The sequence below is a fragment of the Salvelinus alpinus genome, chromosome 12, assembly GCF_045679555.1.
Source record: "Salvelinus alpinus chromosome 12, SLU_Salpinus.1, whole genome shotgun sequence".
Lineage (NCBI taxonomy): Eukaryota > Metazoa > Chordata > Actinopteri > Salmoniformes > Salmonidae > Salvelinus > Salvelinus alpinus.
The window spans coordinates 46,791,431-46,807,707 of record NC_092097.1 but is presented as its reverse complement, the minus strand read 5'-3'; the positions used below and the strand labels follow the sequence as shown (position 1 = coordinate 46,807,707).

The window sequence follows — 16,277 nt, the reverse complement described above, 5'->3', positions numbered from 1 at the left end:
GTCTATTTACCACCACAACCGACGCTGGCACTAAGAGCGCACTCAACGAGCTGTATAAGGCCATAAGCAAACAAGAAAATGCTCATCCAGAAGCGGCGCTCCTAGTGACCAGGGACTTTAATGCAGGCAAACTTAAATATGTTTTACCTCATTTCTAACAGAATGTCACATGTGCAACCAAAGGAAAAAAACTCTAGACCACCTTTACTCCACACACAGAGACGCGTACAAAGCTCTCCCTCGCCCTCCATTTGGCAAATCTGACCATAATTCTATCCTCCTGATTCCTGCTTAAAAGCAAAAACTAAAGCAGGAAGTACCAGTGACTCGCTCAATACGGAAGTGGTCAGATGACACGGATGCTAAGCTACAGGACTGTTTTGCTAGCACAGACTGGAATATGTTCCGCAATTCATCCAATGGCATGAGGAGTATACCACCTGTCACCGGCTTCATCAAGAAGTGCATCGACGATGTCATCATCACAGTGATTGTACGTACAATTTTTAGGGCCTTCCTCTGACACCTCCTGGTATAGAGGTCCTGGATGGGAGGAAGTTTGGCCCCAGTGATGTACTGGGCCGTACGCACCACCCTCTGTAGTGCCTTGCGGTCAGAGTTCTACAGCTGCACCATCGAGAGCATCCTGACCGGTTGCATCACCGACTGGTATGGCAACTGTAAGGTGCTACAGAGGGTAGTGCATACAGCCCAGTAGATCACTGGGGCCAAGCTTCCTGCCATCCAGGACCTATATACTAGGCGGTGTCAGACGAAGGCCCAAAAAATTGTCAAAGACTACAATCACCTAAGTCATAGACTGTTCTCTATGCTACCACACTTCTACCTCCAAGCCATAAGACTGCTGAACAGTTAAACAAATGGCCTGCTGCTACTCACTGTTTATTATCTATGCATAGTCACTTTAACCCTACCTACATGTACACATTACCTCGACTAACCTGTACCCCTGCACATTGACTCGGTCCCGGTACCCCCTATATATAGCCTCATTATTGTTATTTTATTGTGTATTTGTATTTTTTACACTTTAGTTAATTTAGTAAATATCTTCTTCATCCTTTTTTCTTAAAACGGCATTGTTGGTAAAGGGCTTGTAAGTAAGCATTGTTGTATTCGGCGCATGTGACGAATACAATTTGATTTGATCACTATACTGAGCACTTAAAAGGACATATTTGTATGTTTTCTTTTTAGCTTTGTTCATGTTTGAGTGAGTGGGAACTAAACAACGAAAATCATCTCGTACAAGGCAGTCAGTCGGCAGGGACGGCGAGGCACCTGTAACGAGTGCGTTGAGAGTCGGGAAGCAAGTTCAGGGAGTGAGTGTTTTAATAAATAAATGAAACAATAAACACGTAACACAACCAATACACCGACATGAAAACAGAGTCAATAACACCTGAGGAAAGAACCAAGGGGAGGGACAGATATAGGGAAGATAATCAAGGAGGTGACGGAGTCCAGGTGAGTGTCATGAGGCGCTGGCCTCATGAGAGACGATGGTGACAGGTGTGCGGGGTAATCAGCAGCCTGATGACCTAGAGGCCGGAGGGGGAGTTGTGTCCAAACTTTTGACTACAACTCCCCCTCCGGCCTCTAGGTCATCAGGCTGCTGATTATCCCGCACACCTGTCACCATCGTATACTATATATAATATATGTTTTTTTTGTAGATTTGTGTTGGATACATCTTAATTTTAATAAATACTACTAAATGAGGTTAAAGTTAACTGAATGCATTATTATAATATTTTCCAGGTTGTTACAGTGTCTCTCTCCACCATAATATGAAATCATGGGAAAGCACGATATTCAATTGATTTATTAATACGTTTCTTTAAAACAACAAGACCAACAATGTAAAACTGGTGCGTGATAATGTCTGTCACAATGGACTCTCCTGCTGTGACAATTTTGCATAAACATTCCATTTTCATAACATTGAGAGACATCCAAGCATCTCATTAAGATAGAAAATAACATTACAACTATAGTAAAGCAAAAATAGTAAGACTGAAAAGAAAAGCATTCAACACACAATGCACGTCAAAATATATATTTCTGAATGAATTAAAAAGTATTCCACAATTTCCCTTTTCTTGTTTTGGCATATTTTTGATCAAAAAAAGGAAAACAGATTCTTAAGAGAAGTCAGAGTAAAAGTGACAGTGCATGTGACTACCTCAAACGCTCTTAACTGTCAGACATGGGTACAGAGTATCACGTATATTGGAGTCACAAACTCATCTCAGTGAGCGTGGTTTGACATATGACTAATTTGGAGGGATGCTCGACACTAAGACTAAGGATAGAATTTAAATGTCATTTTTGGCACATTTCAGTTGAACATATCAAAGTCTGGATTGAGTAAGAGATCATATAACTAACATACATGTGGACAGTTATCATACCAGATATATCATCACGTTTCTGGAAATGACTCAGAAGAATTGATATGGCAATTTACTGATAGGTCGCTTTGGAGCTAAAACAAAGAGTTGTTGTTAAAAAAAATCCTGTCTGATAAGAATGAGTTGGAGAGATATTTAATGTCAGTCACAGGAAAACATGAGGGAGAATATAAAAATGAAATAGACCCCCATTCGAACCATCCCAATACATTTCAATATACTTTACAAGATGGAGATGGTAGAAGTTCCTCTGTTGTTACATACTGTACACATTGAATTAGAACTGATGTGAGGCTGGTGTAGGAGTAAAAATCTGCTTTGAAAAGACTTTACAAAGTTTGCGTCTCAAATGGCATCCTATTCCCTATATATAGTGCACTACTTTTGGCAACTTATTCCTTATGTACTGCACTATATAGGGAACACGGAGTCAAAACTAGTGCACTACATAGGGAAAACAGAGACAAAAGTAGTGCACTACATAGGGAACACGGAGTCAAATGTAGTGCACTACATATGGAACACGGAGACAAAAGTAGTGCACTATATAGGGAACACGGAACCAACAGTAGTGCACTATATAGGGAACACGGAACCAACAGTAGTGCACTACATAGGGAACACAGAGACAAAAGTAGTGCACTACATAGGGAACACGGAACCAACAGTAGTGCACTATATAGGGAACAAGGAGTCAAAAGTAGTGCACTACATAGGGAACACAGAGACAAAAGTAGTGCACTACATAGGGAACCCAGTGACCATTTGGAAGCTCTGTCCTGAGGAAACCTTCGGGATGTTGTCATTCCTGCAGCTCTTCCCCCACACTGGGCCGTCAGGCCAATGGGACGTGAGAGTGGTTTACAGGAGACTAGCCCAGTGAAACATCCAATGAAAGGTGTGCCTCACGGCACGATTCAAAACAAAACAGCCTAGTGAGGTCACCCCTACTGCACAAAACACAGGACTCTTTGTAAAATATAAAACTCCAAATATTTGTAAGGGTCCAAGTACTCGACCATGAGGTACTCCCGTACACCTCCGTCAACGTGGGCTCTTGTCCCATCAGTGTCTATAGACACCTGTCCATCATTTGATGGACAGGTGTTGATATGCACAACCTCGTAACACTATAGTTGGGGGTCAACTCAGTCCTCTTGTCATATTGTCTTTATAAACATAATCAGAAAAGAGTACAGACATGTAGAAAACAGGTGAAAGGAAATTAATACTAAGCACACCAAATTATATATATTTTTGTTCTATCTGTTCATATCTTATTCTATCTGTCCCATTCTTATCCCTCTGTGGTCAGTTGTCACACCAGTCTTTAGTCCCCATGTCCATGTCAGGTGGATAAAGGGCCTGAGAAGGACACGCTTTCCTTCAAATGAGTCTCGCTAAACGGAAACAATTGGTCTGAAAATGGCCGTGGCACGGGGGGAAAAAAAAGTTATCCAAAACACTATGATGATCCTCATTCAAATGCTACCAAGGAAACATAGATTTTTGCATTTACAAGTTGTCATTTTAGAACGGCTGATCCACGGGAGCCGAAGGAAGGAGGGATGGGGAGAGGAGAGGATGAAGAAAGGGTACCTGCCTCTGACTGATGTTTTACAGTAGGACGTTGACTGTTTTTGTTTGTCAGGCTTTGCTGCCAATTTACTGGGTTCCTCCTCCTCCCTTTGTTGATCTTCATAAGCTCACCCTCCTATGTTATATTTGTCACATCTCAAAAAAAGAGGAGCACTTACATCTCCTCATCTATATTGGAGGTTCAAAGTTCAAGGATGGGGGGATTTAACGTATGGGGACAGTGCAGGGATGGGAAAGCACCACGGAGGAATCCGTCGACCACCTAAAGAGATTGCTTTGATTCCCTCCACATCCAACATGACCTCTTGTGTTGCAGCACTGACTTCTCCAAGACATGTCAAGAAACTTCATCTAAATCGCTGTTGGAGAACAACCCTGGGATATCCAGGATTTATTTGATCTGAGATCCAAAAATGGGATCTTGGATCGGAAAATGGGATCTGTTATCCCAAAATGGTGAGCTCTCATTGGTGAAATATGGAGTCAATCAACCACCATGTGCGATGTTGGTGCAGAATTAAGATTAGAATTCAGGGAGGACCTAAGATTGTCTGTATGTCCTTTGACTGCAACTAAGCCTTACAGTAAGAAGATCTGTGAAAAGTGTGGGGCAAAATCTCTGGGCATCTGAGGTATCAGTGTCTAACATACACTCTTCTCTACTTTACTCTACTTTACTCTAGTACTCTAGTCTACTCAGGTTGAATAGTGTATATATTCTTAATTATCTCCCTGAGAGAATACTCAGATCTGCATCCACAATGATACTAACATGACCTAATGTGGGTGTGGACAATGGCACGGTTTTAGAGGCCCTCCTCGTGGCTGCAGAGACAATAGGAGGGCCTCTAAAAGGAGGGCCTCTCTTGCTGTTTTAAAGCTAATTTCATGTAGTTCTACACATTTTGCAATGGATTATGCTGTGTTTCTATGTTATCTGAGTGACTCAAACAAAATCAATGGGGCCCCATGCCATAGTTTTTATTTAGGTGATTGTTAGTTCTCAAAGATAATAAAAAAATATATTCTCCATTACCTTTTCTACATCTGTTATATCTGCTTTTAGTCATTTAAGTTTACGCTGAGAACTTTTTACCTTCCTGAAAATTATATATCTTTAAATAAAACATAATTTAGTATTTTTTCCCCTATTTTTTTCTTCAGTGGTGGCCACACTGCTATGGAGCTTGTTGTGTCTAAGGTATGGAGCTTGTTGTGTCTAAGGTATGGAGCTTGTTGTGTCTAAGGTATGGAGCTTGTTGTGTCTAAGGTATGGAGCTTGTTGTGTCTAAGGCATGGAGCTTGTTGTGTCTAAGGTATGGAGCTTGTTGTGTCTAAGGTATGGAGCTTGTTGTGTCTAAGGTATGGAGCTTGTTGTGTCTAAGGTATGGAGCTTGTTGTGTCTAAGGTATGGAGCTTGTTGTGTCTAAGGTATGGAGCTTGTTGTGTCTAAGGTATGGAGCTTGTTGTGTCTAAGGTATGGAGCTTGTTGTGTTTAAGGTATGGAGCTTGTTGTGTCTAAGGTATGGAGCTTGTTGTGTCTAAGGCATGGAGCATGTTGTTTCTCAGGCATGGAGCTTGTTGCCGACAGACCATAGAGTACTGTGAGCCTTTTTTGCAAGCCTGAGTTAGATGCAGCATGCAGGGCTTTGTCTTTTGGTGGGACGAACAAACAGAACCATTGGAACATGACGGTAAGAGAAATGGGCCCCAAAAAAATGATGTGGTCGAAATTCAGTAGAATGAAAGAGCTGAGAGCAGTTAAGTCTTGTTTCTTTTCAATGCCTGTCAATTAAATCAGTCCACCATTACCACTGTCCTTGCCCCTGATGATTTTTGTTGGTTCTGGGATGTTGGTCGATGAAATTACACGGAGAGAAGAGAATAAATGATGCCGATAATCCACATTTTTCCAAGATGCTGATCAAAAAGAGGTTGCTATTCCAACGGGTTTGGAGGGATGATAATAATGGGGTAATACTTGCTATAAGTCTTTTTACCCTGTTTCCATAGAAACACCTTTTCTTGTGTATTTCTTGGAACCAGACTTCATATACAAAGAGGGGAAAATGAAAATCTGTCTATATATGCAGATTTTCATATAATACGCCTGCCGCAAGCATTATCATCATCAATAACTTAATTACCTTTGTTACAGTAATATTATGTGATAATTAATTAATACTGTATATCATATATTATTTTCCCAGAGTTTTATAAAGCTGATAATATTATTCCTTTTTATCGTAGTTCTCTTCAAACAGACATATATTTTCTCTTCCATTTCATTTCTATTTTTACAAACAGCTGGATGGAGCCTCCACTTCAAGACCAGTGGTCGGACCTGAAGAGCTGAGCTGAGGAAGGAGAGGAGGGGACGGGTGGGGAGGGGGATGCTCAGTGGAACCGTTGGACACCCTATCATGGATCCTTGGTCTCCCGGATTTCAATCTGGGGAAAAAAGAAAAGCGAAAGGTAGAGAGAGAGATAGAGGAATAAGGACGTAGCAGGAATGGATCTGGTATGAAATAAGGGTAGCGACACAAATGTTGACATTCTGGATTGATTAAAATTGATGCCCTATTTTATACTTGGGTCTCTTTAATAGAAAACAAATTCCTGTAGTGACCATTATTATTATTATTACTTATAATGAAGTCAAATATTTAATCTCATCCAGCAGGTAGCCTAGTGGTTAGAGTGTTGGGCCAGTAACTGAAAGGTTGTTAGATCGAATCCCCGAGCTGACAAGGTAAAACTCTGTCATTCTGCCCCTGAACAAGGCAGTTTACCCAATGTTCCTAGGTCATCATTGTAAATAATAATTTGTACTTAACTGACTTGCCAAGTTAAATAAAGGTAAAAAATAAAAATACAGCGGATATGAAATGTCTTGGTGGATTTGAAGGGGTACGCATAATGGGCATGAAACATTGAGTCACTGTTAGTAACTGAGGTGTGGAATATGAAAAAAACATACAAATGTAATGCCATTTAAAGGTCACAGCTGAGTACATTTTCTCTGACATTTCAGACCAAATAGCTAGAAACAACATTTCATTATGTTTTTGTATGGGACCATCTTGTATATAACTTTCATTATGTTTGATATTTATGCCGGTATATTGAATAGGATTCAGCACTGCGCTACAGCACATAACAAAAGCTGATGTGCCTCAGAACGTGCATCTGGTCACCTTGTTTACATGCAATTGTCTTTTTACCTGGTTATAAAAATAGTGTTCACATAAAAGAATATGCATGTGCTTGACTTGTTTTGTTCTCAACGCTTTGCAGAAAACACACAAAGAAACCAAGCTGACGTTTTCAAACCATCAGCCATTAACATTCGATGCAAAACAGCTACGTTGCTTAATGAGCAAAGTAATGAGTCAATTAATTAAACCCACATTGCGTGTCACACCCTCCCCTAACTCCACATCGTTAGTCTGCTTGGACCTGAGACTACATGAACTTCCTGTTTGTGACTCAGTGTGCCTGGCGGCGGATAATAACAGCTGTAGCACTTTGCCGTGATGACTCTTCCTCTAAGCTAATTTAATGAAAATCAGATTATGCCAAAAGTGAGTCAATCAGAGGCGGGGCTGAGAATTAATAGGTGGAGGGGAGGGAGGAGAAAAAGGGCTTAAAGTGTTATTAATCTGTTCAGAAGCCCAGCTCTACCTCCTCCGCCCGAACAGGTGTCACATTTGGCTGGACCAGGACGGCTGCGGTGCAGACCGAATTAAGTCATCGCATTCCTCCCCCACGTTGGAAACAAATGGCGGAGTGCTGAGGCACCAACTGGAACATAACCCCCCCCCCCCCCCCCCCCCCCGTCCGTCCGTCCATATTAGGAAGAGGATATGAACAGAGTGATATCTAGATGTCTATTTTCTGTCTGTATTTTTTGACGTGCTAATTGAGGAGTTGGCCTTTAATATGAAAGCATCACGAGCAGGAACCATATGACGAGAGGTCGAGGGAGGGAGGAAGCAAAACACCAGTACTACTCATTACAGAAGCGAGCAGATCAAAACATCCGAAACAGCAACAAACAGGTTCCAGGTGCATGCTAGGGTTAGTTACATGCACATTGGTTGATTGAGTGGTCATATTCCCCATCATATTGATTAAATGGGGGGAGCTGATTGGTCTTACGTCCATCTTGAGGGTGGAGCCAAGGTGGAGATGCTGGAGGGGAGGAAGGTAGTGTTAGCCCTGTGCATCGTCACGACAACAAAAGGTACAGCTATTGTCTACCACACCCGATTACTTCTGTCACCTGACTAGCATCTATAGCACTACACAAACATACATATTTCTAGTCCACTATTATGGAGAAGAGGTGCAAAATCGAATAGAAAGGGAGAAACATATCCAACCAGTGCCTAGTCCAATTTAGTAGTTTGATTTTATTGGATGATTTATGGGACAAAACTAGCCTATCTATAGCCTCTATGATAGTTCAAGTTCTTACTGCGGCCTCGAGTCAAAATGACATGGATGAGTCCACACATTAACCCAGCGTTTTCCAAACTCGGTCCTCGGGACCCCAAGGATGCACCTTTTTTGTTTTTGCCCTAACAATACAAGGCTGATTCAAATGATCAAAGCTGGATGATTAGATTATTATTTGAAACAGCTGTGTAGTGTTAGGGTAAAAATAAATAAACGTGTACCCCTTGGGGTCCCGAGGACCGAGTTTGGGAAACCATGCGTTAACCTATAGGTGTGCTGTATAGCATCCATATTAGGAAGTTGTCAGATCTCAGACAAAATTCCCTATTACGACTTCCTAATACGGATACTGTACTGCTGACTAAAATGCATTACAAAAATGATTGTAGAGCAGTGTCGTCAGCTCACTACAGTATATTAAATACCAGCCCTCTGTCTCTCTCCATATCGTAGGCTGATTCTATCATTACTTTCACCACCTGACGAGGACAGTTGTCTCGTTCTACGTGCAAATAAAAAGGCCTTAACCTTTCATTTCGCCCATTTTTATCGACTGAAGCTATAAGTCAACGTTTTCAAGGTAGAAAATCTACTGTGGACAAGGAGTTCATTTTTACACTCGTCTAATAGAAAACACTACTCTGATGTACTGTCTCTCCTTGAACAACGATAACCTTCCCTCCTCTTCATCCTTAACCAAGAATGAGCCTTTTTCCAGATCAAGCTGAAAACAGTTCTTAAAATACACTAACATTAAGTATTCACATATTCAAACACAATTCCTTTTCATTGTGAGAAAAAACAACATAAGCAGGGAATTTTTTCCCAGCACATTAAATGTTCCTTTTCTGTGGAATACAAAGTGGTGGACACGTTTCGCCCCTTGAGCATCACTACTAGTGCTTTTAACAATTCATTTTTCATAGGCCCCGGTGCTACTGCTCACAGCTTACATATTTGTGTTTATGAGAGCTTGTTAATGGGACTCGAAAATAGGCTAGCATTTTCCCCTCCCTCTCTCTTTCTCAATTTAAGGAGCTTTATTGGCATGGGAAGCATATGTTTACATTGCCAAAGCAAGTGAAATAGATATTAAACAAAAGTGAAATAAACAATAAAAATTAACAGTAAACATTACACTCACAAAAGGAATAGACACATTTCAAATGTCATGTTATGTCTATATACAGTGTTGTAACGATGTGCAAATAGTTAAAGTACAAAAGGGAAAATAAATAAGCATAAATATGGGTTGTATTTACAATGGTGTTTGTTCTTCACTGGGTGCCCTTTTCTTGTGGCAACAGGTCACAAATATTGCTGCTGTGATTGAACACTGTGGTATTTCACACAATAGATATGGGAGTTTATCAAAATCGGATTTGTTTTCGAATTCTTTGTGGGTCTGTGTAATCTGAGGGAAATATGTGTCTCTAATATGGTCATACACTTGGCAGGAGGTTAGGAAGTGCAGCTCAGTTTCCATCTCTCTCTCTCTCTCTCTCTCTCTCTCTCTCTCTCTCTCTCTCTCTCTCTCTCAATATGAGATCAGAGAAGCTACACACTAGCCCGTGTCCTGTAGCTCCACTGCAGACAGAGGCTCAGTGATTTGACTCAACAGCTCCTCTCCACTCGTGGTATACCTCATTCCTGTGGGAGTGCATTCTGCCCCAGGATCTACTCTACTCGCTAATCCACCTGGTCAGCAGAGGTCACTGTACACACCACATACATGACCACACAGCACAGATACCTTACAATCACAACACACCACAGAGCACAAACAGTCACAACAGCGGTTTGACTTACCCTGGACACTGCAAAATCTGTGAAGACAGAAGGAGAATTGTTTTGAGTCAACCTTCTTCAGTAGGATTGATATTGATGTGAATGGGGGGAAATGATTTTGACTGCACATGTATATTCTATCCACAAATTTTTTCAAATGTTGTCTTTTTTTGTTGTAATTTCATAATATGGTCATACATACAGAAGTAAAGTCTACACTTGTTGTATTTGGCGCATGTGACAAATAAAGTTTGATTTGATTTGATTTGAATGGTCCACCACCCAAAGGACATCCAGCCAACTTGACACAACTATGGGAAGCATTGGAGTCAACATGGGCCAGCATCCCTGTGGAATGCTTTCGACACCTTGTAGAATCCATGACCTGACGAATTGAGGCTGTTTGGTATACTCAGTGTAGACTAAATGTTGTTGACATATGCACAGGTGCAGACTTTGCTATGTTTCAGGGGGTTTCGGTTTAAACCAGCCCCTCAACAGCATTTTGAAACAGGCGCCCAAATCGCTAAGTCCGCCACTGCATATGCATTTATTTCCGTTTATGTTTATTATTATACAGAGCTTAAACATGTTTGGTAATCTGTATGTAGAGTCCTTCCTCATACTAAATAATGTCTGAATGTAGGCCACAGACACAACATCACAGTTCTGTTCACACAGTTCTGTGCCTACTTATGCACAAGCCCAGTGTCAAATTGAGAGTAGTTCAATGTGATAATAAAAGTGCCATTAGAAAGTATTCATACCCCTTGATTTATTCCACATTTTGTTGTGTTACAACCTGAATTCAAAATTGATTAAATGTTTTTTTTTCTCACCCATCTACACACAATAACCCATAATAACAAAGTGAAAACGTGTTTTTAGATATTTTTGCTAATTTATTGAAAATGAAATACAAAATATCTAATTTACATAAGCATTCACACTCCTGAGTCAACACTTTGTAGAAGCACCTTTGGCAGCGATTACTGCTGAGAGTCTTTCTGGGTAAATCTCTAAGAGTTTTCCACACCTGGATTATGCAGCATTTGCCTATTATTATTTTTTAAATTCTTCAAACTCTGTCAAATTGGTTGTTGATCATTGCTAGACAATCAATTTTCAGTTCTTGCCATTGAAACTCGGCCACTCAGGAACATTCACTTTCTTCTTGGTAAGCAACTCCAGTGTAGATTTGGCCTTGTGTTTTAGGTTATTGTCCTGCTGACAGGTAAATTAATCTCCCAGTGTCTGGGGGAATGCAGAGTGAACCAGGTTTTTCTCTAGGATTTTGCCTGTGCTTAGCTCCATTACATAATTGTTTTTATCCTGAAATACTCCCCAGTCCTTAACGATTACAAGCATACCCATAACATGATGCAGCCACCACTATGCTTTAAAATATGGAGAGTGGTACTCATGAATGTGTTGTATTGGATTTGCCCCAAACATGACACTTTGTTTTCAGGACAAAAAGTGAATTGCTTTGCCATATTTTTTGCAGTATTACTTTAGTGCAGCCTTTCTTAAAGTAGGTGGGTCGCGGACCTGTTAATGGTGGGTTGCAACGTGTCAGTGTACATTTATAATTGTTTCATTAATTACTAGAATTTATTTGGCCAAGTGCATCTGCGCTCTCTGTTCAGGGCGCTTTCCACTTTAGCAGCGGTCTCTGCTCAGTTTGGCAACTGCGCGAGTGTGAGAGGGAGATGCCCATGTGTTTCGCGGTTTACTGGATCTTTTTCCTGCAGTTTTCTTGAAGATCACTCCGCGACACACACGACGCAGCGCTGTCGTTCAGGCAGCAGATGATGCGCTGTCAGCCACTGACTTGTCATTCCCACTCGCCATCACTCACCGCTGTCATCAAATGGACTCATGCTAACCGCACGTTCTGACTGAGCTCATTTGTTATGAAACGCATATAACAGCGACGAGTTTCTCTCTCTTTCATATACACTTATAACGAGGAGCGCGCACAATGTGTTTTGTGTGTGGAAGTGATTATTAATGAGTCGCATAACGAACAAATTAATAAAACGACACGCCCTGACCAAACATTCACAGCATGATGGTAAACCCAGGAAGTTCTTTCAGAACGGCAGAATGCTTCAGGAAACAGTGCTTCGACAGTGGAAAAGTAAGTCAGCTAGCAAGGTATTGTTGTCATTTTATAACATGTGATGATAAGCAGAAATAAGGGAGTACTCTCATACTCTCATAGTAGTAGATGTGAGTTTCTCTTTCAAACAATCCCCAGGCCTTGTACTAACATTCGCCAAAGCAAGCTAGTTACTGATAGTGCAACCCTAAGTAACAGTACAGATGAAGATGAAAAATTATCAGGCCTACTGTACATCTTACTGTAGAAATTATTGTTGAAAACTAGTCTAGGTTGGAAATGTTGCTGTTAAAATACAATAATAATAGTTATTCTTAACTGGAATAAACTGATTGAAGCAAGATGCTTTTTGAGGCAAACACTCACACAGTTCTGGGTTGCTCATCTACAGCAGGAAGTGGTCTCCTGCCTGACTGAGAAAGCAGGAGATGTTCTGGTCCAGTTTGGCACCACATACCTATGTGAGTCAGGGTTCTCAACTCTGACATACTTAAAAAACAAGAACAGAAACAGTTTCAAGGCTGAGCATCACCTCAGTGTTGCACTGTCAAAAACAGAGCCCAGAATAGACACATTGCTGTTAAAATACAATACATCTTTTTTATTCTGAACTGGAATAAACTGATTGATCACATCACACAGATATAGACCAGAAAAGGACTGTGTGTGTGTTTTCTGGTCTATATCTGTGCGATGTGATCAATCAGTTTATTCCAGTTATTCCAGTTCAGAATAACAAATAAATATGTATTTTATTTTAACAGCAACAGTTCCAACCTAGACTTTCTTTCAACAATAATTTCTACAGTAAGATGTACAGTAGGTCTGATCATCTTTCATCTGTACTGTTACTTAGTGTTGCACTATCAAAAAGCCTGTGTGTGTGTTCTGTTATTCATCTGTGTGATGTGATCAATCCGTTTATTCCAGTTCAGAATGAAAATTATTTATTGTATTTTAACAGCAACAGTTCCAACCTAGACATATATGTAAGTGTTTTAATGGGGGAAAATAAACATTAATAGATATTTATATGGATATTTAATTTCATTGTTATTTGCTTTTGTCTATATTTGTTACGTCCGTCGTCAATTGAATGAGACCAAAGCGCAGCGTGGAAAGTGTTCATCGTACTTTATTAAATGAACAACAAAAATATAAACGAACGTAAAGCTCTGTAGCGCTAAACAGCAACTATACAAAGACAAGATCCCACAACTGAAGGTGGGAAAAAGGGCTGCCTAACTATGATCCCCAATCAGAGACAACGAATGACAGCTGCCTCTGATTGGGAACTATACCCGGCCAACAAAGAAATATACAAACTAGAATGCCCACCCAAATCACACGCTGACCTAACCAAATAGAGAAATAAAAAGGCTCTCTAAGGTCAGAGCGTGACAATATTGCATTTGTTTTAGGCACAAGGGCAATGAAATGTACCGATATTTATATATAGTTGCATATTTTCCTAAGCTTGGGTCCCAGGAAAACACAGCAATTCTCATTTGGGTCCCAGGCTGTAAAAGTTTAAGAACCCCATGCTTTAGTGCCTTGTTGCAAACAGGATGCATGTTTTGGAATATTTGTTATTCTGTACAGGCTTCCTTCTTTTCACTCTGTCAATTCGGTTAATGTGGAGTAACAACAATGCTGTGTATCCATCCTCAGTTTTCTCCTATCACAGCCATTAAACTCGTAACTGCTTTAAAGTCACCATTGGCCTAATGGGGAAATCCCTGAGTGGGTTCCTTCCTCTCTGGCAAACGAGGACACCTATATCTTTGTAGTGACTGGGTGTATTGATACACCATTCAAAGTATAATTAATAACTTTGCCATGCTCAAAGTTGATATTCAATGTCTGCTTTTTTATTTTTACCCATCTACCTATAGGTGTCCTTCTTTGTGAGGTATTGGAAAACTTCCCTGGTCTTGTAATTTAATCTGTGTTTGACATTATCTGCTCGACTGAGGGACCTTACAGATAATTGTATGTGTGGGGTACAGAGATGAGGTAGTCATAAAAAAATCATGTTAACTTCTTATGGCTGCAGGGGCAGTATTGAGTAGCTTGGATGAAAGGTGCACAGAGGTGCCCATAGTAAACTGCCTGCTCCTCAGTCCCAGTTGCTAATATATGCATATTATTATTCGTATTGGATAGAAAACACTCTGAAGTTTCTAAAACTGTTTGAATGATGTCTGTGAGTATAACAGAACTCATATGGCAGGCAAAAACCTGAGAAGAAATCCAAACAGGAAGTGGGAATTCTGAGGTTGGTCGATTTTCAACCAAGACCCTATTGAATACACAGTGGCATATGGATGAGTTTGCACTTCCTGCGGCTTTCACTAATGTCAACAGTCTGTAGAACCTTGTCTGATGCCTCTACTGTGAAGTGGGGCCGAAGGAGACAGGAATTAGTCAGGTCTATCATGACCTGACCATGCTCTGACCATGCGCGTTCACATGAGAGGGAGCTCTGTTCCATCGCACATCTGAAGTCAATGTAATTCTCCGGTTGGAACGTTACTGAAGATTTATGTTAAAAACATTCTAAAGATTGATTCAATACATCGTTTGACATGTTTCTACTGACTGTTACGGAACTTTTGGACATTTCGTCAGGTTTTAGTGAACGCGCTTCCTGACATTGGATTTGTTTACCAAACACGCTAACAAAAATAGCTATTTGGACATACATGATGGACATTATCGAACAAAACAAAAATTTATTGTGGAAGTGGGAGTCCTGGGAGTGCATTCCGACGAAGATCAACAAAGGTAAGTGAAGATTTATAATGCTTTTTATGAGTTTTGTTGACTGCACAATTTGGCGGGTAACTGTATGGCTTCCTTTTATGGCTGAACGCTGTTCTCAGATTATTGAATATTGTGCTTTTGCCGTAAAGCTTTTTGAAATCTGACACAGTGGTTGCATTAAGAACAAGTGTATCTTTAATTCTATGTAAAACATGTATCTTTCATCAAAGTTTATGATGAGTATTTATGTTATTTGACGTGGCCCTCTGCAATTACTCCGGATATTTTGGAGGCATTTCTGAACATGGCGCCAATGTAAACTGAGGTTTTTGGATATAAATATGAACTTAATCAAACAAAACATATATGTATTGTGTAACATGAAGTCCTATGAGTGTCATCTGATGAAGATCATCAAAGGTTAGTGATTAATTTTATCTCTATTTCTGCTTTTTGTGACTGCTGTTTTTGGCTGGAAAAATGACTGTGTTTTTCTGTGATTTTGTGGTGACCTAACATAATCGTTTGTGGTGCTTTCGCTGTAATGCCTATTTGAAATCGGACACTTTGGTGAGATTAACAACAAGATTACCTTTAAAATGGTATAAGACACATGTATGTTTGAGGAATTTTAATTATGAGATTTCTGTTGTTTGAATTTGGCGCCCTGCACTTTCACTGGCTGTTGTCATATCATCCCGTTAATGAGATTGCAGCCATAAGACGTTTTAAGCACTATTAGTGCATACAGAGTGAGTGCAACTTACTACGTGACTTGTTAAGCACATTTGTACCCCTGAACTTATTTAGGCTTGTCATAAAAAAAGGGGTTGAATACTTATTGACTGAAGACATTTTAGCTTTTCATTTTGTATTAATTTGTAAACATTTAAAAAATATAATTCCACTTTGACATTATGGGGTATTGTGTGTAGGCCAGTGACCAAAAAAATCGAATTGTAATCAATTTTAAATTAAAGCTGTAACACAACAAAATGTTGAAAAAGTGAATGCACTATATTTCACTGCTATCGCAGGTTAAACCAATTGTTTATCCCCAAGGGTTGTTGAATGAGACGATTCCTCTTGGATGGCTCAAATAG

At 40.1% G+C, this 16,277-nt stretch overlaps 1 protein-coding gene across 3 annotated transcripts in view; it reads right to left on the bottom strand.

Moving 5' to 3' along the window:
- Nucleotides 1–1,833: 1,833 nt before the first annotated feature.
- LOC139536253 (LHFPL tetraspan subfamily member 4 protein-like) overlaps nt 1,834–16,277 on the bottom strand; it is a 45,934-nt gene continuing 31,490 nt past the window's right edge. The window contains exons 3-5 of one of the 3 annotated variants that reach the window (XM_071336616.1): nt 10,305–10,321; nt 8,196–8,228; nt 1,834–6,485 (exon numbers count right to left, since the gene is read on the bottom strand). In XM_071336616.1, coding sequence (XP_071192717.1) covers nt 6,456–6,485; nt 8,196–8,228; nt 10,305–10,321 — 80 coding nt within the window. In that variant the 3' untranslated portion in view covers nt 1,834–6,455. Of the gene's footprint in view, nt 6,486–7,940; nt 8,229–10,304; nt 10,322–16,277 lie in introns of those variants that run through there. The other 2 variants (XM_071336617.1, XM_071336615.1) reach the window with 2 other exon arrangements.